Source organism: Gobio gobio (assembly GCF_949357685.1).
Source record: "Gobio gobio genome assembly, chromosome: 24".
Classification (NCBI taxonomy): Eukaryota; Metazoa; Chordata; class Actinopteri; order Cypriniformes; family Gobionidae; genus Gobio; species Gobio gobio.
This window is the reverse complement of record NC_137120.1, coordinates 23,505,891-23,531,606: the sequence shown is the minus strand read 5'-3', so window position 1 is coordinate 23,531,606 and position 25,716 is coordinate 23,505,891. Positions and strand designations below refer to the sequence as shown.

The following is a 25,716-nucleotide window of genomic DNA, read 5'->3' as shown; positions in this document are numbered from 1 at the left end:
ATGCCATCGACACCACAGGCTTTTTGCGATTTGAGGGTTTGTATTTTAATAGTTCGGCTAGTGTTATTGGAGAGTCTAAGGGGTTCTGGTAGTCTTTGATGGTTGATTCTAAAACCTTTAGTTTGTCAGACAGGGCATTTTGTTCCTGATTTTTGTTGACATTACTAAAAAGGTTGGAGAAGTGGTTTATCCAAACATCTCCATTCTGAATGGCTAGTTCTTGATGGGAAGATTTGTTTAGTGTGTTCCAATGTTTCCAGAAGTGGTTGGATTCTAAGGATTCTTCAATTTCCCTGAGTTGAATTTTTGTGTTTTGTTCTTTTTCTTTCTTAAAGTATTTCTATATTGTTTAAGTTTTTCGTGATAGAGGTGACAGATGTTCTCATTGTCAGCATCTCTGTGTTTCTGATTGGATAGGATTCTTAATTCTTTCCTAAGTTTTTTGCAGTCATTGTCAAACCATTTCTCAGTGGCATGTGGTCTTTTTGGTTTTCTTTTGATGGGTTTTAGGTTGGATAATGTTGCTGATACCTCAAATATTCTGTTCAACTTGTCTACTGCTAGGTTTGTACCTTCATTATTGTTTGGGAAAGGAGTGGCAAGGAATTGATCTAATAGGACTTGAATTTTCGGTTGACTAATTGTACTTAGATATGTATCTTTACTGTTTTGTTTCCATCTATACGTGTTCCTAAATGAGTGGAGCTGGGTTTGTTTAGATGCTTCTTGGTTGGGCATTGCTCTGTTTAAGTAGAGGGTTATTTTACTGTGGTCTGATAGTGGGCTTAGTGGGCTGACTGTGAATGCTCTGAGGGAGTTTGGGTTAAGGTCTGTCAGAAAATAGTCGACTGTACTGCTACCGAGAGATGAGCTGTAGGTGTATCTACCGTAGGAATCTCCTCGAAGCCTGCCATTGACTAGGAACAGACCTAGTGTGCGACACAGATAAAGAAGATGCGTTCCGCTTTTGTTTGTTGTTTTGTCATAATTGTGTCTCTGTGTGTGTATAGGTGTGTGGAGGACGTCTCCTCCAGGCAGGTGTTTGTCCCCCTGAGAGTTGAGTGTGTCCAGTTCTTCACCTGTTCTGGCATTCAGGTCTCCACAGAGCAGCACGCTTCCCTGTGACTGGAAGTAATTAATGTCTTCTTCAAGAATGGAGAAACTGTTTTCATTAAAATAGGGAGACTCTGCTGGAGGGATATAAGTGGCACACAGAAAGATGTTTTTCTCTGTTGCGGTGACTGTCTTATTAATTTCTAACCAGGTTTAGAATTGTCCTGTTTTAGCTACTTTGATGGCATGGGCAAGGTTTGATCTGTACCAAATAAGCATGCCCCCTGAGTCTCTTCCTTGTGTCACTCCAGGCAGTTTAATGGATGGGATGATGAGTTCTCTGTAGCCTTTGGGGCAGCCGGTGGGTCCATCTCCTCGACTCCATGTCTCCTGCAGGATGATGATGTCTGAATTTTTTATTTCTGAGTTGAAATCTGGGTTTCTGCTCTTGAGGCCAAAGGTAGATGATCTCAGGCCTTGAATGTTCCAACATGCTATGATAAATGCGTTGTTGTCCATGGGGTCTTAGTGTTGGTGATAAGTTTTGACCTATGACAGTAGGTGTGAGCAGATGAGGTTGAGCATCTGGCGGATGTCTCTTAGCTCTGTTGATGTGGCTTGTCCTGGTGCTGTTGTGGATGTTCTGCTCACTATCTGAGCGTAGCTGTGTCTGCCCGGGGCCTGCGGGATAGGAGGAGGGCAGGGGGTCTTGATGTGCTGGATATGAGGGTGTGAAGGCTGGGAGGAGATGCTCAGGTGCTGGCTGAGATGGTCTCAGCATGTGTAAGTGCTGTTGTCTTCTCTCTGGGGGTATACTGGTCTTTCTTACAGGTCTGGGTGAAGGTTGTTGGACTCTGTTGTGGTTCCGACTCAGGGCCACATCTTTTAGAGTCCTGGCGAAGACAGTAACAGCTGTCTTGTACAGATGGACATGGTCGTAGAGGCATGTGGGGTCCAGGTTAGGGTGGTGTGCCAGGTGCACATTGGGTTTAAGTGCACAGGTGCGGGAGAGGTGGGCATTCACCCGCTGGATAGTGTCAGGGTGGAAGTCTTTTCGGGGCAGCAGTGTGGAGATGATAATTTTAGCTCTTGGGAAGGTGATTGAGGCCTTTTCAATCACTGTTTGCAGTGATGTAGCCACCCTCTCCTGTTGGGCTCTCAGATCATTTGTGCCGGTGTGGATTATTACATGGCTTGGGGATCCCAGTTTGTCAACACTCAGCCATTTGAGTGCGCTCTGAGTGTTCGGACACCAGAGTTTGGCCACTCTGTGTTTAGGAAAAAGCTTCTTTTCATCAATAAATTTCCCGTTTGAATCAATTAAAAGAGCGACTTCCGGTCGTAGTGTTCCTTCTAATGCTGCGTTCACACCAAACGCGAATTGAGCGTCAGGCGCGAGTGATTTCAATGTTAAGTCAATGGAAAGGCGCGTTGACGCGCGTCTGGAGGTCCCGTGGCGCGGAAGGCGCGTTACGCGCGGCGCGAAGGACGCGAATCCGCTTCATTCGCACGTCCAGTTCGCGCGAATGGCACGAATTGGACGCGAATTGAGCGTCTTGCGCGATACGCGCGTTACACGCGAATGGTGCTTTTGTGCATTCACGCGTTTGAAGCGAATTCGCGTCTGACGCCCGAGTTGAAAAATTTGAACTTTGGCATCAATTCGCGCCGCGTTAACCAATCAGGAGCCTGCTCGCTGCTGTCACGTGGTAAAGTGACGTGTATGAGAAACCCTGCATAAATTAAAAACAGTACTATTGTGTCACAAAATGTAGTTTTAAGACGTTTTCAGGTGGGAATGTAGTTGTTTAAAGCTCAAATCTGTGGTTTATTTATAAAGAGAGCGCCTATTTAAAAAAAATAATCTTGTGTTTTTGGAGTTGTGAGATCCAGGCGATCACCGGGCAATCACTGCTCATAACCCCGGCGAAGGCAGCCTTTCCTCGGCCAGTCCTTCTGGCGTCTGCCGCTGGCTCTGATGTCCTGTAGTGGTTCGTTTTGTGTAGATCTAACGGCCGAGCTTTGCTCTCATGAATCTATAATTTGTTGTCTGCCAAATCGTTTTGACTGAGGGCAAAGAGAAGTTTAATAACTTTATGTTTTAAGGATATTTAAATATACATGTACTGAAGATGATGTAGGAGTTGCCTGGACCACATTTGTGTGGCTATTAATGCTTAATATATATGTTTAATGAAAATGAAAAGAGGCAGAGTGGTGTTTTATGACATATTTCTCCTGGAGTGCCTTGAACGCGCGTCAATTTCGCTTCCAGCGCTCGATTTCTACGCGCGTCCAATTCTCTGCTGACGCGCGAATGCATTCAAAATGTACGCGCGTGAAACTAGACGCGGTAGACGCGATTTTGACGCTCAATTCGCGTTTGGTGTGAACGCAGCATGATGGTGTGGAGGGGTCGTCTGAGTGTGAGGCTGGTTGTGGGGTGAGGGAAGGGTCTGATGAGAGAGGAGGAATCTGACTGTGCTGAATCTCTGTTTGAGAGCTGTGATCAGGTTGATCAGGTGTGTCCTGCTCCACTGGTTCCTCTGATGAGCTGAACTCGCTGCGCTCCTCTGTTCTGTCTCAGTTCACTTATTTCTTCCCTCATTGCAGTTAGTTGTGCCTTGTTGAACTCAGTCTGTTGTAATAACTGTGTTTCTAGTGTCTCCAGCTGAGCCCTGAAGCCCTCTCTCTCCTGCCGGAGCTCCTTCAGCTCTCTCCTGGGGCTTTCCCTTTCTCTGTGCGTGGCTGTGGGGCTGTTGCTGGTCTGCTCTGTTGTCTGAACTGTTTGCATGGAGAAGATCATCTCCTTGAGCTGGACCATTTCTCCCTCTAGCTCTGTGAATCTCTCCCTCATGTCAGTGCAATAGCAGTGTGGATGGGGTTCTCCGGTCTGTTCTGTGCTGGTGTGGGAGACGGACTCCTCAGGAGGGATTAGTTGGTCGCTGGTAGTGGTCTCTTTCTGTGCTCTGTCTTTGATGCAGAGGAAGTCTTGTTCAAAGAGCCCATTTATGCTTTTTACCACCACTATACCCGTTGTTTTGTAGATATTTACGTTGGTGGTGGTTATGTCATCTTTGTTTCTTATTTTTAGCTGGAACCCCCCACAGATGCCTTTTCTTTCAGCAGAGGGGTAGTGTGCAATGATGGCCTTATGCCATGCATAGGGCTTGTTGGTATAGAATATTAGGTTACTTATGCTGCCATCTTTATGTAGGTCTGCAAAAAGTGTTTCTGGGTTGTCTGTCAGTCTTTTGTTTTTGTAGACTTTCCGTGACGATTCATTTGTGAAATCTTTAGGATAGTGTAATGGGATGGCATCCACATATGTGGGTTGTTTAGGCCTGGCGCTGTGGCTGGAGTGTTCAGAGCTCTTTTGGGGGCGGGGCCAGGATGATGATGATGCACTGGCCATAGAGACAGAGCGACACGCGTCATAATCTGAAGACCACGCCCACCGGGGGGGAAAACAATCGAACACCCTCCATTGACTTTGCATTGCAGGAGGCTGCCTCGTTGTCATTTCGGACTTATAACAAAAAACTGAACAATGTATAAAAGCGGATATGTGACAAAGTGTACAGCAAACAAGCTATACAAAACCAAGAAGCAAAAACCCAGACGTTTTTATAAGCTGTTGACCCAAAAAACGAGCGTTTAAGGACACAAAAGTGGATTCAGGCCATTGAGACAGAGCGCGACGGGTTATGTTACAGAACTACGGCGACAAGAGGGGAACGTAATCAGCGACACTAAATATAATATATAAAACGGACATTTGGATATTTGACTTAAAGGGTAACTAAACCCTAAACCAACTTTTTTTAGTTAGTGATCTGTAATACTGGGGCTTTGTTAATGCTGTTCATTGATTCGAGTAAATGTTTTGACATTTAAGTATAAAGTGTTTTAATTCTATAAAATATGGTGTAAAACCGCCAAAGTGCTGCCCTCTTAAGGTTGAATGGTGGCTACTACAGTTGAATTTTCCTATTGGACGTTGTGGTACATCGTGACGTAGGATGGTACCTCCAACGGCTCACTATCCGCGCCCCTAGCACGAGCTCACCACGCCCTCAGAAATGTTTCCCCCAATCACACGATGAGAACGGCTTCACTCCAGTATGAACTGTCATGTTACATGAAGTAGAAACATTATGAATGAAACTCACTTGACACTTGCTTTAACATTGTATTGAAGAAAATACGGTTAAATAATGCAGTTGTCAGTACACGTCAGGCTTTTCTTGCGATATTATTGCCGCCCGTCATGTGTACAGATAATTTTCATACATGAGACGCGCTTTCAAACCCTGACACGCAAGTGGTTGCCACGGACGCAGATAGATTAGGTCAGTTCTCTTGCGCGGCTGCTTCACTAGCATCGTCGGCATCGGGAGTTAACGCAGTGTGAGCAGCGGCTCGCATTGAAAAGGCTCCGGGTTTGAGTCTGTTACAGATCCACCCTCCTCCACTTCAGGTGAAGGTAGGAGAAATGACCGCTCTGTTGCAAAGCTGGCGTCACTCCAGTCATTCTCCATCTTTGCGACTCGCGAGTCAGACAGCTGTCAATCAATCCGTCACTGCGGGTCTCAGGTGCACGCCCTCCGCTCAGCCCCGCCCTCGGTTCGTCCCCTCTGTGTCTGCCGGGCTCTGCCCACTTTTCCAGCATTTTTTGAAAATTGCCAGTGGGTGGAGTTAAGCTCTGAGCAGGGGTTTAGTTACCCTTTAACAGTGACAGAATGTTTACAGCACACATAGACATATTGAGGCATACCGAGTGTCAGGATCCCAAAATTTACCCATTCTTCCTGCTGAAGCTTCACTTCGTATTGCCTGTATCCACTTTTATCTTCTTAAACGCTCGTTTTTTTGGGTCGACAGCTTATAAAAACGTACTTCTGTGTTTTTTTAGCTTGTTTGCTGTACACCTTGTCACATATCAGCTTTTATACATTATACACAGTTTTTTGTTATAAGTCAGAAATGACAATGAGGCAGCCTCACGCAATGCAAAGTCAATGGAGAGCGTTGGATTGCCCCCCACCCCCGGTGTGGGCGTGGCCTAAATACGCTCAGTCTCTATAGAGTGCCGAAGTAATGACGTCACTTTGTAGGCCAACCCGGAAGTTAGCGGCGCATGGGTTCCCTCGATCAAAAAGCCATTCATTTTCCCCATAGACTTTTGGAAAATCGCAAAAAATAAGATCTGTGTTCAACAAAGAGTTATGACCCTTACACATTTTGTCTACCAAGATAATCTTTACAAGTTAATCCAAAATGTATACATTTTGAAGCCCAAATAAAGCCGTCAGATATAAAATGCCAGTATTAATGTCTGTCCAAGAATGGTAAAGCAACCCTTTTTATTGTAAATTTTATTGTAGGATTACTCTTTACATGTAAATATGTACTAGCCTACATTAATGTCAAGACATGGGGCCCGTTCTTCGTACCTCGCTAACTCAGTTAGCTGGATTTGATTGTTGACGATTTGGCATGATCTTGGATTGTTTGGTTCTTCGAAGCTCATCCTGGACTTGCTGTCATAGTAACAGGTCCGTAAGCTTAAACCTGCTCGGGAGCAGGCTTATTTCATGTAAACAGGATTAGATTGCATCTTGAGGTGATACTTAAAATCTGTCCCAGCCACTGCTACTTTATTACAAGAGTGCATTACTGAACCAGGGGCAATAATAATAATTTTAAATAATAATATAAAAACGTTATATTGTATATGTATATGAGAATGTATAATGTTGTGTATAATACTATAGACACAGCCACTTGATTGAGCGATTTATTTGTGATGGAATAATTACTTTATATAATTTTGTTTTTATTGGTTTACACACATGTTGTACAGTTACTAGGCTTGTTTGAGATGCGCCTCGCCTCGCCTGAAATTCAGCCAAGACTAGGCGGCTGCAGTGAGGGGAGGAGTGAAAAAAGTGCAGGCAAGCCGGACAGTTCTCTCTTCTCGTAGTGGATCAGACACCAGCGAGATCAAAGGCGGATATCGCAGGATTCACACTCGTGCGCTTTGTTGCTGATAAACTGGATGTAATTTAAGTTCTGTTACTTTTATATGAATATAAATATTATGAACAAGACACCCAAAGTTTTTGTTATTTATTTCCATTCGAAAGACGTGTTTATCAATCATTTTTACTTTAATTAGGCCTGGCCTACACACATGTTTGTATATATATTTTTTTTTATAAATATGACAACAATCACATAACCCACTGAGAGATCGCCTTTGTTAGAGAGTTTGGGAATATTCACACATAAAAACATGATATCATGAATAACATGATAGGGTACATAATGATATTCTTGAAGCACTTGACAGAAAAAACTCTATGGTTCTAGTTTTACTGGACCTTACCGCTGCATTTGACACTGTGGATCATGCAATTCTCATTTCTCGTCTACAACATGTTGCTGGTCTGCAGAAAGTGGTGCTGAATTGGTTCTTCTCATACCTCACTAATAGAACCTTTTCAGTAATGCTCAATGACTTTGCCTCGTCAGTTGCCCCTATGTCATCTGGAGTACCGCAGGGTTCCATTCTCGGTCCTATTCTGTTTTCACTCTACATATTGCCACTTGGGCAACTCATCTCCAGACACAACGTTCATTTTCATTTCTATGCCGACGACCTCCAGATTTACCTCCCTGTGATTCTGAGTAATCGTTCGTCACTGGATCCTCTCTATTACCCCTTTTCCACCAAAGCAGAGCCAGAGCTAGATCGGAGCCAGAGCCTAGTTTCAAATCGGTTCTTTGTGTTTCCACACACAAAGCCCTAGCTCCGAGCCAGGAAAAGTGGTTCTTAAGTAGCACCAAAACATTGCTGGGCTAGAACAGGGCTAGAAGTAAGAACCAATTACGTCAGGCGCTGGGGGCGGGGTCAACAAGACGAACACAAACTTGAGATCCGCCATGTTTGAAATAGCAGCTAATGGAGCTAACAGCTGCTGTTCGTTTGTAATCTCCGTCTATACAAATTACGGCGAACTACATGAATGCGTTGGATTCGCTGTGTTTGCGTTGTGTTTTGATGCCGATGTAGGATCGTAAAGCCATGTGAATGAATAGTAACGCAACGTTTGCATTGTTGATGGAAGGCTTGTTCGCAGCGGTGCTGTGCAGAGACCGATCGCCGTATGATAACGAGTCCAGCGAGAGCATATGACTCCTTATGCTTTTGATTCACTCATGCGTTTTTTTTATATCATACGTGGATCGGTCTGCGCAGTGACGATGCGTCTCGAACAAGCCTGGTGTGTGTGTGTGTTTCCCGCTGCCCAGGGTTCCCAGGTTTTCACAACAAACCCCCCCAATTGCTACTCAAAACAAGCCCAATCGCGTTCCAGAGGGGGATTCCCCAGTAAAAATCACATTTGGGGGTAAAATATGTGTTTTTTTTGGCATGGTTGCCTACTAAAATTCGCAATATGGGGCTAAATATCACATAATTGGGGTCGCTTCATCCCGCGGACATGAAAAAACAGCCCGCGGCAAAACCACATACTTGGCAACATTGCCGCTGCCTCGCTAGCGTTGCTGAGAGAGATGAGACGTATACAGTGACGTAAGACCTGGCTCTGTTGTGGCTCTCAGCCCGTGGAAAAGCAAACGGTTCTTAGAAGGCTCCTCAGTCGAACCAACTATGAACTGGGACTAGCTCTGGCTCTGAATTAGCTCTAGCACTGCCTTGGTGGAAAAGGGGTATATAATTGTCTTCAGGACATCAAACAGTGGCTTTCCCAGAATTTCCTTCATTTAAACGAAGAAAAGACTGAGTACATCCTGTTCAGCCCGGATTCATCTAATAGTGCTTGTAGCTTTGGTCCTATGACACCTCAGTTTGCTCCGTTTGTACGTAACCTGGGTGTTATTTTGGACAAAAACATGCAGTATGATAAACAGATTGGTGCAGTAGTGAAGGCGAGTTTTTACCAGCTACGACTTCTTAGTAAGGTCAAATATTTTTTGTCCAGAGCCGACCTTGAAAAAGCAATTCACGCCTTCATCAGCTCGAGGATCGACTACTGTAATGCCCTCTATACTGGTCTAAATACATCACTCATCAGTCGCCTTCAACTGGTACAAAACGCAGCCACTCGTCTTCTCTCTAATAGTTCGAAATGGTCACACATCACCCCTGTCCTCCGCTCGCTTCACTGGCTTCCAGTGCAGTTTAGGGTGGAGTATAAAATTCTGTTGTTTGTGTTTAAGGCCATCCATGGTTTGGCCCCAGTATACCTCACTGATCTAGTAAAAACATATCAGCCAGCCAGAACACTCCGTTCCTCTGATCATATTTCTCTGGTTACCCCAACATACAGGTATAAAAAGTTTGGAGGCCGGTCATTTAGTGTTCAAGGACCTAAGTTGTGGAATGCACTCCCTGCGCACCTCCGAAACATCACGGTGCTGAGTGTTTTCAAAACTCATCTGAAAACACACTTTTTTAACCAAGCTTTTGACTTTTAGCGCTGGACTTGCTTGGTTAGACTTGTTTTTATGTTGTCGTTTGATGCATGTTTTGGAAAGCGCTTTGTGCACCTTTTGGCTGCTGTAAGGCGCTATATAAATAAAAATTGATTGATTGATTGATTGATTGATATCAGAGTTTTAAAATCAAACATTTTGAAAAAGAACCATACATCACGGTTGTTTAAACCAATAAGCATTAAGCTGTGTCGTCAGCAAGTCGTTTCCCATCATGCTTTTGCTCCGCGCAGTCGGTGGAGAGCAGCTGCGCTCGACTGCAGAATCCGACACATCCGCCTTTCGCTCGCGAGAGTTTTTTGACATACGTCAGCATGACATCAGAGCAAGGCGGACCGCCCTCGGACACTTTTCTAACCGGAATGCATCTCGCGCTGATCACCGGTGATCGGTTCTGCGCAGATTTCGCTCATCTCAAACAAGCCTATTCTGAGCAGTGCATTAAGTGATCACGGATATTATGGGAGTGGCTTGATGCAGCGCAAGAGAGGATAATTTTATCTTGACCCATAAGAAACTGTCACGTTACAAATCTGCTTCAAATTAAATAAAAAATTAAATTACAACATTGAAATAAAAATGTAAAGGGTGTACAAATACTGTATAAAATCGTGAATATAAATAATTGGTAATCATGTTTAAAAAAAAAAAAAACATTTCTCATTTATCTATTATAACTTTTATGTTGATTTGGTCGTTTGGCTGTTTCCTTATAAAGGTTCACAAATTCGTGGGGTTTTTTTGTGTCAAGTTTTTTGCCAGGTGGCTTTTTAATTATATGATGTCATTACGTTGCTGTCTTGACGCCAGCCAATCGCTGCATTGCTGATCGTGGTTTCGAGTATCGATGCATCTGCCCTCTTCAGGGGAAAAAAGAACGCTCAGTAATCTTAGATCATTTAATCCAGATATTTTAATCCAATCCGCAAATTCGTTTGAAGAACCAAATTAGCCAGAGATCAGTTATCACGATTAAAAGATCTGGGATCTGTCAAATCATCTTAGATGTATTAAGCGAGGTACGAAGAACGGGCCCATGACGACCTAGCGGTTTTGGGGGAAAAAAACAATACAACCACACCTGCCACAGCAGACTAGTTTTCCCCGCCACCATGTTTAAAGCTTATGATACGCCCATCTCGGGAATTGGGGTATCAAAATTATTTCCGAACTTCCCAGTGGTAAACACGACATCAGAGGGCGTTCATGATGTGCAATTTTTCAATTTTTACCTTGGAAACTCGTATTTACGATAATTCCGATAGCACGTGAAGGCAGCCACGGATGTCATGTCGTGACGTACCGATCCTCTATTGGGCCAGAGCCGTCTTGACGTCGCAGGTGAAAGTTCACAAAAAAGTATAGAGACCCTATAGCGGCAGCCGCTGTAAACCCCGAGATTTCCACGCTGAAGAAACCGTTTAAACATTACAATTTGAATCATTAAAAAAGAAGAAGAACGTTACAATTTGTATATTGTTTGACTTCATTAGTCATGATATTCAGGTACGCTGTGATTATTTTCAATAATAATATCTAATGTGATGTACAGTATTTTATAAAGAAACCGAAACCTAGATACTTAACGCTACAGTAGAAATAGTATTGTAACGTAATCATACAGTAGAAAAACCTATAACGTTACCATCTAATGCTGCCTTCATATGCTCTCGGAATTATCGTAAATACGAGTTTCCTAGGTAAACATTGCATATGAACGCCCTCACATTTTGAAACTTTAATGCAATGAGCCCGTAATCACGACTTCAGAAGATAGGCTCATAATTTGCTTTATTTGAAACACATTTGTCCCTCGAATCGTTGAATAGATTTTGAACAGTAATGGGGATTAAAGGGATAATAGTAATACTCGATAAAAGTGCAATTTTATTCGCCATTTTGAATACTATTGACTCGTGGAGCTGACTGCTGGATGGCCTGTAGTTTAGCATGATTAGCATGTTTGAACTTGTACAACCATCTTTCCCTGGACTTTCAGCAGTTCTACAGTTTTGTTAAATATGCAAAAGTTTTTTTTTTAATACAGAGCCTACTGTAAACACTTTTTTCCCAGTTATACTTTATACACTGTTACTTATTTTATTATTATTATTATTATTATTTTAAAGAATGAACTTGCTTTCTTAGAACAAGCCATAGGCTATCAAACTATTTGTATAGCCGTTATCTTATTTATTAAAAATGCAGTTAATGTTGTGTATGAATGACTAGTTGAGACATTTTGAGAATATTTTTTTTCCAACTCTTGAAACTTGTTTAATTAGCTATGCTAAGTTGCTGACAATAGAATATGTTGGCTTGTAAAGATACAAATCCACATACTGACACTGAATGTAGACTTTACAGGTCAGATGACAAATATAAAGGAAATTTAAAAAAGGATAACTCACCGAAACAGGTTAAAGAACATGCTTAATGAATGCCCCATGTCAACAGGCCTGCATTTTTACAAACCGAGAAAGAGGAATCAATCAGAGGCAGATTTAAAAATGATGACAATGTCATTTTGTTATTGTCATGACTTATAATATTTTTTTCTGTGTTTACAGATGCTGTGTTGTTTTGCTTCATTTGTTAACATTAAATGAAGGTGAGTACTAAGGGCGTATGCTGATTAGAGAATACTTTGAATGGTTTGACTGATACAAGTTTGAAATCAAGTGAAAATATAGCAAATTGGATCCCTTAAAGTGGCCCTATTACGCTACTTTAAATAGAGATGTTCCAATACCCTTTTTCCCTTCATCGGCCGATACCGAGTACTGATCCGATACCTGGGTGTGTATCTGTATATACAGCTGTATATACTACTAGCCCTGTATGAATTGCTATAATTATTTTATGGTGTGCTTCAGACTTATCCCTTAATAAAACATGAACAAATACATGGTGAACTACTGTATTTATTACAGTATTTTTATTATCTGACATGCATTTGACAGTAATATTATTTATTTTTCTTAATGCAGCCACAAATCTAACACTGCAAACTGAAAAGGGTATTTTAGTTTTACAATATAACTGTATAAAAAAAGTGCAACAAATAAATGTAGGAATATGAAAAATTATATATTAATCAGAAAATAATCTCTTTACAACAAAACAAGTGAAAAATAGGCAACTATCTAGGCATTATTATTATTAGTAGAGACGTATCATTATTACATAGAGACGTAGCTAAATCTACTGTACAACAGTATTCTGTCAATTTAAAAAAATGTAACCCAAACTTTTATTTTGACGGGTTGCCGTGAAGATATTTGAGTGTCTCTGTTCCTTATTTGACAGTTTTCACAAATGAAACAGTAAATTCTCATGAAGTGACAGTTTATTCGTTCGTGTCCTCATATAGTGACCATAGACTGTAAAAAAAATATGGACGTAGAGAAACTGGGGGAGGTTGCCGCTTGATAGTGACACACGGCAGAGATTACAAAGACAGCGAGCAAGTGTCACGCGCGCCCGCCATCCACAGAGACGAAATACTGCTAAACAGCCAAGGGGGTAATCCAGCCCCCGGAAAGCGTACCTTCCATAGGGGCAGCCATTGCGAACCAAGCCATCACCTGCTGTTAGCATTCCATTGACTCCCATTCATTTTGGCCTCACTTTGACAGCGAATAACTTTACATCTGAGGCATTTAAAGACTCCATTTATCCATTGTTTATTTCTAAACAAACAAAACAATATATAAAATGCTCCATTACCTTGTATCTTACACTATCGCCCTGTAGAAGCCATTTTTGTAAAAAATAGGCTAACAATTGCGTCATAACCACGCGACTCTGTCGCGCTGTACCGTATAGACCCAAGGAGAAGCTCGTAGGCAATCTTTTACTGTCTATGAGGCAATCGGGGGGACGTGGAGGTATAAAGTCCGATTAAATTTAAGGGAGAAGCATGTCGAGAAGACCATAGAGAGCCAAAAGCAACGGGACAAAATATTTCAACAACGTGATTCAGATTTCACTTTGCACAACTACTAAAAGACATACAACTGTCAGACTGGTTGTCACGTCACATCTACGTCGTCAAGCTCAGTTTGAGGCTGCGCAGTACGCTCAGCCATCAGGAAGTGAGTGCTTCTACATGACTTCAATTTTTCTCTGTGAAGTCTATGGGGTCGCTGTGTCCATTTCTTTTACTGTCTATGTAAACAGCGGACATACTGCTAACGCATTTTCATTTCTTCTTCGCTGCTCTAAACAGTGGTTGCTTAGTTTGCAACACAGCAAAACTTCCTGTGTTTGCAATGCATTCTGAGCAGCGAAGAAGAACCGCGCAGTGATTAGGCAAAGCTAGCGGTTATAATAACTAGGTCTGTTTAAGAAAATGGTATCAGATTGGTACATGGGTTCAAGTACTCGCCGATACTGATGCCAGAATTTGTTGTGGTATCGGTGATAATTCCGATACTAGTATCGGAATCGGAACAACTCTAATTTTAAAGGTACCTGATTTTGTTTTGGAGGTCTCCTACAACAGTTTTACATGCATTTTATATGCATACATGCATTTACATGCTTCCATTTTCTCATAATATACATTGCACATCACCACATTTTTCAATGATTCTCAAACGACGTCACTCTGAAGGGGCTTTCGCACCGCACCGGGTAGTTCTAGGGAACTAGACACCAGGGTGGTTCCCAGAGAAACTAAATGTTCCCCTTAAGCCATTTTCCTAGTTGCATTCGCACCGCCCACAGGAACTCTGAAGTAATGTAAGCCACGCTTTTGGTTGTGACTTTTATTTTGACAGACAGACACCAGAGTCTAAGCACACAGCTCTCACATTCTCTGTCTTCATTAGTTTACGATCTGTTTAACAGTCCTGTCTTATACGTTATTAGATAGAACTGTTACACAAAGAAAGTAGACAACATATGAAAAAGTATTAGCGTTTGCTGTGTGGTTGATGCCCAATGTCGCTAGCTTAGCAGAAATACATAATCATGTTTTGCTCGGCCCCCTCAAAGTTGCACTGGATTTCCTCTTAATAATAAAGGTTGAGAGGTCCTTCTATCACTCTTTTCCATGATCGTAGAGTTAGTTTCTGGAGTAAATAAATAGACTATAATCTGTGTGTACAGACGGCTTTTTTAAAAGTGGTGGTGGTGGTGCTGGTTTTTCGCGTGCGTTCGGCCAATCAGCATACACTTACATCACTGGTAGTTCCTATTGTGCTGAGATAGACCCGACTCTGAAGTAGGAGCTAATTCAGTTCCCCCAAAAGGAGTTCCTAGAACTAAAATCATTCCTAATTCTTGAGGTGGGAACACGCCAAAATCCGGGTTTTCTTGGAAATTCTAGGAACTATGAAAAAGTTCCTCTGGCGCGACCCTGCTCTGATGGGCCAGATGTTCCAGTCTATTGTGATTGGTCTACCGTTTAAAACGCACTTTGAAAGAAAAAAAAAACGCTATCAAAAATCCTAGCAATTGTACTACACACTGGAAAGCAGCGATGGGAGAAACAACTTTTTAAAGCTTCAAATCACACTTGCTTCGCAAAATGTTCGTGTTTAAAATGCCACACAGTGGTGATGCCTGCTGTTCAGAACTAGAAAGTCTTTTTTTTTCGTGATCATGACTTAATTTTCTTGTGATCTCAAGATAACACACTGCACCCTTACTGTTGCTATAGCAACAGACAACTTTCACGTGCATCTGGACGGATAAACGGTGCACTCTTATATGTTGTGGTTATTTCAGCAAAATGTTTGCTTCGCTCAATACAATTTTTATTTGTGTAGGCAAATTCATATATTTAAATTATCAACAGAGCATTCAACAGCTCAAGCGCAGACAGAGTGCCTTCAGAAGGATGCCAGGTTATTCTGTAACTATTTCAAAAATCTTTTAGAGCTGCTTGGATTCAACCCACTTTATTTTCCTCATTCGTTTTAAAATAAAATTAATCACATAATTTGTTATTTTTATTCATCATGCAGGATAGGCTGTGTGACTGATATAATATGCATTACACTAGCTTCCATGCTCGCAGTCATGCTCTTCCATTAAAAATAGTTTAATCCAGTTGGTATAGGCTAAAAACAATCTTGGGATGCTGTTTGAGTGTTTATGCATAGGCTATGTGTGTGGTTGAAATGTAGAAAGTACAATAGGTTAGCCTGACAAGCCAGACTCACATCAAGATGTTTGGTCTGGAAACTCACCATTGAGAGGGCTCAATCCGAGGGGCAAGATAAACGGCTGTCTGTCAAATTCCCTCTGTACGCAATTGGATAGCAACACAACCCAACCGAAGCATAGCAAACGTTAGTTGACCGATTAAAATTTGTTTACAAGTAGCACCCGGAACCTTCGCAACTCCACTCCGTCATTATGTTAAGCCCGCCCATCAACTCTATACACAATGTGATTGGCCTGACCAGAGTTTGGTTTTTCCACCTCGCAAGTCTACCGAGAGTTGCTAGACTACACTCGCGGCAGATTAGATTTGCTGCAGTTAGGGTGCGTCTACATTTCTAGGCTATCAATAGGTTACACACTATCACTGAATTAAATTATAGGTAGCTACACATCTTTACATAGGCTATCATATTTCTTATCAAAAGGCTAGGGATTTAATTTCAAACGTTACGATATCATGATTTTGCTCATTTCGGTATATGCTGCTGTTTCGAAGTTCACCGCTAGGTGGCAGTGCGCTACCCAAACTTGCGCGAAACCGGCAAATGTGGCTCCATAGAGGAACAAAATGAATACAGCAGATGAATCTCACTCAAGACGCCCAAAACTCATTAATAAAGAGAGGATTAGACGTGAAATTTGGAATTACTTTGCTTATAAAACTGCTGAAGAACCATCAAACCTTGCCAAGCATCTATCTCTTGCCCATCCTGACATGTATAAGACATTAAGAGATGGACAGGTGAGTGCATAAATCAAACAATCTAATTTAGACATTTATTTTCTTTTAACACTGATCAACTCACATACATAAGATCGTATTGTTTAAATATAATGACATCTCCAGCTTTCGTTTCAACCAATGACGTTTAGATTTCATAATATTTGCACTATTACATTCACGAAAGACATAACCAACTGTGTTTATATGACTACTCACTAAAGATGGACATTTTTGACATAAGTTTGTGTGTATTTGACTAAGGAAAAACAACTTAATTTGGAATGCGCGAGCTCTTTAGGCTTGTGTGTGTGTTGTTGGTATGAGCACAAAGAAAACTCTCAAAGAGCTCTCATCCCATGTATTGCGAAATGCTATAAAATCGCTTGCATGTTCAAATTGGCGAGGTTTAAAAAGACGTGGGCAGTGATTTCCGTCAGTTGTCCCAAAACGACAGCTTAAGTTTTGAATCGGAGCGCGCAGATTGCTTTTATAGTGCATGTGCGATGTCTTTTGAAGCTAGAAGCAAATTGCTCATTTTGAGAGCTAGAGAAGAGTGTATTGCTGAAATTACTTTGCACAAGAAAGTTTGCAAATGACTGATTTGATAATCGTTGATTCATTTAATAATAAACATTTGCGTTAATTTCCCGCTTTATAAACCTCAAACTTGCGAGAGTGAGTAAAATTATGCGCAATACCCACGGCAAAATTCAGACCCTGTGTGGTATTGATTTAATATCGGTATTTCGGTATTAGATTGTTGTACCGTACCGAAGACAAAATTGTGGTATCGAGCCATCCCTACAATAGGCTATAGCCTACTACATTGAGGGACACAGTGAGGTAAACTAGCTATATTAGACTGATGATTAAAATGGCGTCTTAAAGATGCACAATTAGGTGCAAACCGAATACAGTGACATCAAATTTAGTTTTAATAAGCAATAAGTTTAATATCAAACCGAACGCTATTGCGGCAATGAAACTGTGAGTCACATAGCAGTTACAACTTAAGGATAACAGATACAACACTTTCAAGCAAAATAATCATATTCAAGCATTTAACATTAGTTAAGTTAATTATTTAATGCACACAATACTGCACAGATGATAGCGATCATGAAAGGTTTTCACTCTGTCCCAAATGCGTTCAATCTGAGCCAATATAAACTGTCTAACACAGTAAGGTGGATAGGCTACCGCACCCCGTCAGTTATATTTGGTTCTATACTGCCACTTGTTGGCACAGTTGTGTAACTTAGAGAAGATTAAGGGTGCTTTCACACTTGGCTCGATTGCCTGGACCGAACCAGAGTTTGATTGCTCCCCCCTCCCCCTGCCCCCACCGTGTTCAAATTATATTATTTGGGTCCGTAGACTCCGTACTGGGGTGCGTTTGCGTCATCAAAGCAGCAGCTGTTTACCCCATTGCTTGGTAACGACTGCGAGTGAGGTGACAAAATGCATAGCGTTGCTCACCTCACTTTTATATTTTTGTTTTTGAACTGTTGGTTTTGTTACCAAAGCTTCAGTACGTAATGGCACTTGCGTCTGTCTGCTGCGAATGTACTGCAAATGCTCTAAAGAACCCTGAAGACGAGCAGAAATTAGATTTACAGCTCTCTGCTCGCAGTACGTCAGTCACGCTCGCCAGGAAAATGAGTGAATCGCGCATACACATTTTTATCAAATCATACGTCATTAATAGCGGTTCACTTGCTGCGATTTAATACAATTGACCTATTGGTAAGCCCCGCCCCCCTTAGTAACTGTTGCTAACTCAGACAAACAAACGGAGTTGCTATATCTTACAATGTACAGCTGTCAGTGTGAAAACCTTATCCCAAGATGTTTTTGGACACCGATTGTAGCGTATATCCTGTCCGAATGATGGCCAAACTTAACTGATGGTTTATCAAGTTTAATGCATCGTTGTTCAGTCCAAAAAATCATCGTAAGAGCTGAACAAACAAAGCATAAGAAGTGCGCATTAACGTCTTATACGCAAGCTCTCTCTCTCCGTTGCATTACCATTAACATCCACAGCAAATTACACAAAAACACTCATACAACTAACAGTAAATAAACATATACAGACCGTATGCCTTTTTGAGGGTGCAGTTAATAACTGGACAACTTTGTATCTGCAAAACAACTCCGATAAACTGCGTGCGAGCTCTTCCTTTCGTTACGGAGACTATAATACCCATCAAAATAGGAGTCCTCCTTAGTAGGACAGATAATGTAAACCTTAAACATATCTAAAATGAAATTAATTTACATATAACCAGTTTAATATGGAGAGACACTGAAATGTTTTTGACCTAACGTTACAGTGTTACATGACGTGAGAACAGTTAGTTATTTCGGTTTGTTTGTTAGCAGGGACTTTAATCATAACTTAAACGAGAGTATGACAAACAGAAAATCCTCTCAGGATCCCTGGAATCAGTGTTACAGTACCTCAGGCACGACATTTTAGCATTTTTGTAGCATAAACACCATCAAACCGATGAGAGCTTCGGATTTTCCAATGTTTCTCTATGGCGCTGACACCTAAAGATGTCCGAGTTCCGGTCCCAGCACAACTGATACTCAACTGCTATTGGCTCATCTGCATTCGAGGGGAGGGGCTTACCGATAGGTCAATTGCGTTCACATCAGCAGCGAACCGTACCGGAGTTCACATGAACCGAAACCCAGACCATCTTTTCAAGCGGACTCGGTACGGTTCACGGGTGCGCACCCGAGTTCGGAAGACAGCGTTCACATCATCCAAACAAACTGAACTCTGACGTCAATCGAACCCAGGTGCGCACCAAAAGTGCTAGTGTGAAAGCACCTTAAATCGTGATCTCGAGAAAACGAGAGAAAAAAATAACAATCCATGGCCTATTAGGGCTTACGTACAGAACTGAGTAAATACAACAAAAACTCATAAAAACAGCTTTTACAAACCCATTGCAAATGTTTTACTGAAAGTATAATCTATCAGATGCAATTAACTAATCATCTAATAAGATTAAAAAATCAAGTGTCTGTATAATATGTTCTTTTATACATTTTCAGGGCTTGTTTTGTTTGTTCCATTGATAGCTCAGCTAAACAGATCAATAAAAGAATTAACTAGTTTTATTCCTTTTAATTATATTAATGTCTAATTAAAACGTGTACAAACAGGGCTTGACATTGTCATTTGCGGGTGGATTTCAGCTGTGGCGTGTAACACAGTCACTCTCACTAGCCACTTTGGTGGATTGAATATTATTGTAGTCTTCTTAAAAGGCATCAAAAGACTATTCAGTTTTAGATACATTATGAGATGTTGCAGCTGTAATTCCTCACCATCAGCATTAACAAGAGTATGTCCATAAACAAACCCATGTGTATATTCCTAATTTATTGCAGTGCACATGTGGGAACCGTTAGCCAAGCACAGGTGAATGGCTGATGTAACAAACATTTGTAAAACAAATCTTTCTCCATCCTTTATCTTTACTCAAAGTGGTAAGAACGACAGACAATCTGGATTAATAGGTCAGTTTTAGGTAACAGTGGCCTAGAGCTGATTTGCTGAAAGTATTTCAGTAAGACGGTAATAACGTTAGTTAGCCAGTTAGCCAAAAACTTACACAATATAAAACACAAAGGATAAATATAAAACAGGTTGTGATTCTGAGGCCATGTCCACACTTATACGTTTTTGTTTGAAAACGCATCTTTTTCTCTCTGTTTTTGCCTTCCGTCCACACTGAGACGGCGTCTCTGTTGAAAACGGCGTCTTCGCGTCATAGTGTGGATTGTGAAGACGGAGGTATTTGAAAACAATAACGCATGTTTAGTCATGTAACGCATATTCAAATAGATATGTATGTTTAAACCGCTATTGTGCTATTCACTTTCACACAGTTGCTAAAATATGTTGCTGTGCTATATTGAAGAAAAATGCGATATGCGATATCCTTGTTAAATAATGCGATATTCGATATGCGATACGATATTGCTTTAAGTGTGTAAAATCTATTTCTTTCCCCAACTGATATCTTTCACTTAAAGCATAACCGACTGTGTTTACATGAATACTCATCAAGACATAACTTGACATAACTCTGTGTGTATTTGACAGTTTGTGTAACAAGACACCACGAGACTGCAAGGAGTTGTTTTTTGCAAGTTATTGCGTTTAATAACTCTTTTTTTAACGTCAAGCAGGTCACATAAGTAACAGTCGTGTGCCCAGTCTATTCTCTGCTATATGCATCAACCTAAAATGTACCCTTTTCACAATGTTTAAGTAGCCTATTAAAACCATTCAGATATTGCTTACCCTTGCGAGAGCGTTTTGAAATGAAAACTCTGTTTTCAAATCTATCTTGATTAATGTAGACTTAGCCTGCATTGAAGGGCAGGTCAAGTTGTTTGCGACTCGAGCGGACTACGTAAAACATTGCCGGACATTATGCAAATGTCTTACCGTCACGCAGTGGGATTCTACTTTATTATATAACTTTATTTATCGTGCACTGTCAACTTTGCAGAGCATTCACAAACATCTATATTAAACACTGCATGAAAGGGAATATTTTAAAACATAAAAGGGGCACTAATTTTCTTTTTCATCTTTGCAACACACCATGCCTACTGAAATGGATACACAGTTTTGTCTGACTGAGCATAAGGTGTAGTTTATAGACACCCTAAAATACAAAGGGCCAGATTTACTAACAGCTCAATCCCTCTTTTGGCGTAAAAAAAACTACTGTCAGGATTTATTAAAGTAGGGATGAGTCATGATTTTCAAATACTCGATTAGTTGATTTAATTATAGAATAGCGAATATCCCCGTTTTCGGTGCTGATGTGGTGGTGAAGCGTTCATGTAACCAGAGGGTAGCGCTGCCAATAATGCACCTAAAAGCTGCCAATCAAATCTCATTATACTGGGCACGTTTGCTGCGGTCCGAACGTAATTGTTCTCGGCGCCGTTTTGTCCCGGCAGCGTTGGTCTGGTTTCTCACTCAACTTGATTCTGTTGAACCCTGCTTTCATCTTACGTCATCACAAATGAGCACGGGCATGGTAAAAAACAGAATGTGGGTCAATATATTGTTTTTTTTTATTAATTTGGTGCTATTATGCGCAGCTGAGTAAACGACACTTGGGTTTACTGTATGTGTGTTGCTTGAAGGTGGCTTTTGCTGCTTGCAAACAGACTCTTTTGAGGAGACAGTGAATCATTTGCTGCCCTGATTGCACTTGCTATGCTCAAATACACTGCAGGCTTGTTTTCGTTCATATCTAAGGTAAATCATCAACACTATGTATGTTTTTGAACTAATGACATTGTAATCGGCTAAAACGCATGCACTGGTTACTTTTCATACTGAACAAGTGCGCACCTGATTGTTGCTTTCACATTCACGTGAATCGCGGCACAGTTCGAGTGCAACCAAACTCAGTGCGCACTCTGCGCACCAAGCTCCGTATGACAGCTTTCACATTAGCAATCTTTCACGCGAACCATGCCCCATTTCGAACTAAACTGCCAGTGTAAAAACGCCCTCAGACAACAGAAGAACAACACATTGTCTCACACGCACACTGTAGACTTGAGGGGCATATAACGTTTATGGTAACTTGGGGGCGATGTCAAATAACTGTCAACACTGCACTGGCTCCCTTAAACATCGCATACATTTTAAAATCTTGCTTATTACTTAAAAGGCACTGAATGGTTTAGCTCCCCAGTACTTGAGCAAGCTCTTAACACATTATACTCCATCACGTCTATTGCGGTCTCAAGATTCTGGTCAGTTAATAATACTTAGAATATCAAAATCAACTGCAGGCGGTCGATCCTTTTCCTATTTAGCAACTAAACTCTGGAACTGTCTTCCTAGCATTGTTCGGGAAGCAGACACACTCTGTCAGTTTAAATCTAGACTAAAACCACATCTCTTTACTATGGCATACACATCTTTTTTTTTTTTCAATTCAATGACTTGAGGGGCATATAACGTTTATGGTAACTTGGGGGTGATGTCAAATAACAGTCATATGTTTCAGCATGTTACAATAATTATATGGCTTGAGTTAATATAGCCTATTCCCTAATGAATTAAACAGTTTGTTATCATACAGATTGAGAGCGTGAATGGTCTCTCTCCCTCTCTCTCTGTTTATGTGTGTGTGTGTGTAGCCTATTCATGCGTGCATGCGGGGGGAAGAGTTGCGATTTTCGAATAATAATCGAATAATTCCCAGCGATCATCAAAAATTATTTTTGCTTGAAATGCCCATACCTATATTAAAGACACGCAGTGAGAAATTAGCGCTGAAAAGATATGGACAGGGTTATTTTTGTGGCTGACCTTATTACATATGCATTTGTAGGAGTTTCCCTTTCAAATGCAAAATTCATGAAAGGAGAGTATTTAAATTAATCATGCAAGGTGATTTACTAAGGTTTGTGCTAGTCGATTTACTGGTGTTTCCGCCATTATTTTAATGCCCCAAAAATAGTGTATCTTAAACCATACGCTAATGGGTTGATTGCATCAGTCATTATGGAAATAATCCGACTGCATCTGTGTTCTTGAAGTTGCGTGTTGTCAGTAGATCACACGCTGAATTGTCCACTCCCATCTGTGCTTTTATGAGATTGCGCTCTCACGCTAATTTGCCCTGTTTAGTAAATCTGGCCCTAACAGTCTTTTGTAAAGCAATTTCTTGTTTCTTGCATGAACAAAATGTGTTCGTACCTTTTATTTCATCTTCTTTCTGTTTTCAGTGTCACTGCAGGAGCCCGTTGTGGGTTATATTGGAGGCTCTGCTGTTTTATCTTGTTCTTCTAAAGAAACCACTGTGCTTTGGAGATACAATGACAGCCTGAATGTGTATGACATTATTGATGGTGAAGGCAATGTAAAACATCAACATCTAGCATACAAGGACAGAATTGAACCCTTTCGTGATAATTTTAAGGAAGGAAATTTCTCACTTAAACTCAACAATCTTCAAAATAATGATACAGGGAAATTTGTCTGCTACGCATCAGAAATTCAAAGTGTGGAGCTACTTGTCAAAGGTATGTGGCAAAAACATTTTATTACCTCAATTTATTACACATAAAAAGGAATTTACTTTTTTTTTTTGTCCAATAAAAGAAAAAAACAACCAAGTAGAAGAAAAAAACAACCAAAGAGAAGGAACAAGGAACCAAGGAGCGCAATCAAGACCAGAAAAGATTTTAACTGCAGTGCCTTTGCTTTCTGTTTTCCTTCTGCTCTGTATTTGAATATTGACAAGATAAGTAATATGTCTTATGATCTACTTAGCTTGTAGTGTTATTCCTGATATTGCGACTTGTACTGCAGCCAATCAAGTAAATCATATACAAATACATTCTTTTTACCTGTTAAGCAATATTGTTTTAACCAAGTTATACTATATATTTGTAGTTTTATGCTCATAATTTATTCGGTCAAAGGACAACTATTTGTCAGACCTCTCTTCACGCAGATACCTCTCGACACCATGCAGTAGTGTTGAAAGTAAAAAGGCTGTTTAGTAGGGTTGTGCGCAACGACTAGTCTAACCCCGCCCCGGAGACAGTATATGCGATCGATCCTTTTGAAAGAACACTTAAAATATGAATAGTCAAATCCCATACTGAATGCCGCTAAAAATAGATCACATACATACGAATGCTTGCCTTGCATTATAATCATTGTATTAAACTTGAGCGTTCACTTAAGCACGTACGTTAGCCATTATAGACATATTTATTCAAATCAACCGAGTCAAAAGACAGCCATAAGACCAATAAGTCAAACCTACTAGCCTATTATAAACAGATTTCCTCAAATAAAAGTTGGTCCACATAAGTCAGCACGTTAAGGTATTGTTGTTCGTTACCACAGCAACCACTTGCTTGTCCGGTATGAACGCGCTTCTCATGTAAGTATCTGCACAAATGACTGGCGACAAAATCGCAAGAAAAGCTTGTTGTGTACTGACAACTATACATTATTTAACCGTATTTCCATATTTAGGATGTTGATATAGCAACTGTTTAAGTGCAACGTAAGTTTCATTCATAATGTTTCTCCTTTAATCCAATATAAATTTTCATACCGTACCGTATTGTCCCTCATAACCGGTAGTAATATTAATGACAAGACAAGACGATCTAGCTGTTTTGGGGGGAAAAGACTAATAAATCATACCTAACACATTAGTCTCCCCGCCAGCACGCCCATCTCAGGAATTTGGGTATCAAAATGATTTCCGAATTTACCAATGGTAAACTAAACATGACCTCAGTTCATGTGCAATTTATACCTTGGAAACTTTTTTTATGATAATTACAATAGCACGTGAAGGCAGCATAATTTACTATTACTATTTTTTTAAACATTTAAAACACCCCAAACACACCTATATACATATAGAATGCTGCATTAAACAATTTCGTAAGGGGAACAAAAATTAAATAAATCAACCCCATAGTGGATTTCAAGGGCTTAGGACATTTCAGTTCAGTACATAGCAAAGGTTCCGCCAGTAGTGGGCATTCATGCAACGCAAGCAATGTCACACATCCAAGTGAACGAGACGGAGGGAAGTTAGCGAGTGAAAGGCATAATAAAAATGAAGGTAGTTTTGGTTTGCTTTTGTTTTATATTATTATTAATAAAAACCCATTAAATCTGCATCTTTGAGTCCTTGTTCATCCTTTACCTCAAACCTGACACTATTATGCTTATTTACAGGTTCATAATTTTGTTTAGGGGGTCTACTAGAAAAGGTTTACGAAAATTAAAGTTCAAAGAACTAATTTTCCTTATAATTTACATTGTTGCAGCACCTGCTCTGTTTTAGTTTATTTTCTTTAAAACTCGCGTTCCGAAAAGCATAATGCAAAATCGTTAGGTTACGTAACCTCAGTTCTCTGATAACATGAAGTGAGGAATCTCACTATATGGGACCGCCTCAGGGTGTGACCGATCCCGGAAGCACCAATAACACCACATCTGCCAACCATGTCAGACCAGTCGCTGCAGCAATCAGGGAGTCCCATCTCCCTGTATATAAACCGCAGCTACCTGCCTTTTTGTCATTCTCCGCATATCTCTTCTCCGTGCAGGACAGGCAAGGAGGGCAATGTTGTGAGATACCTCACTTAATGTTATCAGAGAACCGGGGTTATGTCAGTAACCTAACATTCTCTTTCTAACA

The 25,716-nt window shown here is 40.7% G+C and overlaps 1 protein-coding gene across 1 annotated transcript; it reads left to right on the top strand.

The window, feature by feature from the left end:
* The first annotated feature begins 10,913 nt into the window (after positions 1 to 10,913).
* Positions 10,914 to 25,190, top strand: LOC307121175 (CD276 antigen homolog). The gene is made up of 4 exons (XM_079808665.1): positions 10,914 to 11,082; positions 12,147 to 12,187; positions 23,267 to 23,563; positions 23,643 to 25,190. The coding sequence occupies exons 1-4, from the start codon at positions 11,072 to 11,074 to the stop codon at positions 23,771 to 23,773; spliced, it is 480 nt and encodes a 159-aa protein (XP_079664791.1). The 5' UTR covers positions 10,914 to 11,071; the 3' UTR covers positions 23,774 to 25,190.
* The last annotated feature ends 526 nt before the right edge of the window (positions 25,191 to 25,716 follow it).

Bases quoted from the DNA above. Each gene is read 5' to 3' on its own strand.
- LOC307121175 (XM_079808665.1), top strand. The intron at 12,188-23,266 runs GTGAGTACTAAG...TTCTGTTTTCAG, and splicing joins TTTGTTAACATTAAATGAAG to TGTCACTGCAGGAGCCCGTT. The intron at 23,564-23,642 runs GTATGTGGCAAA...GTCCAATAAAAG, and splicing joins TGTGGAGCTACTTGTCAAAG to AAAAAAACAACCAAGTAGAA.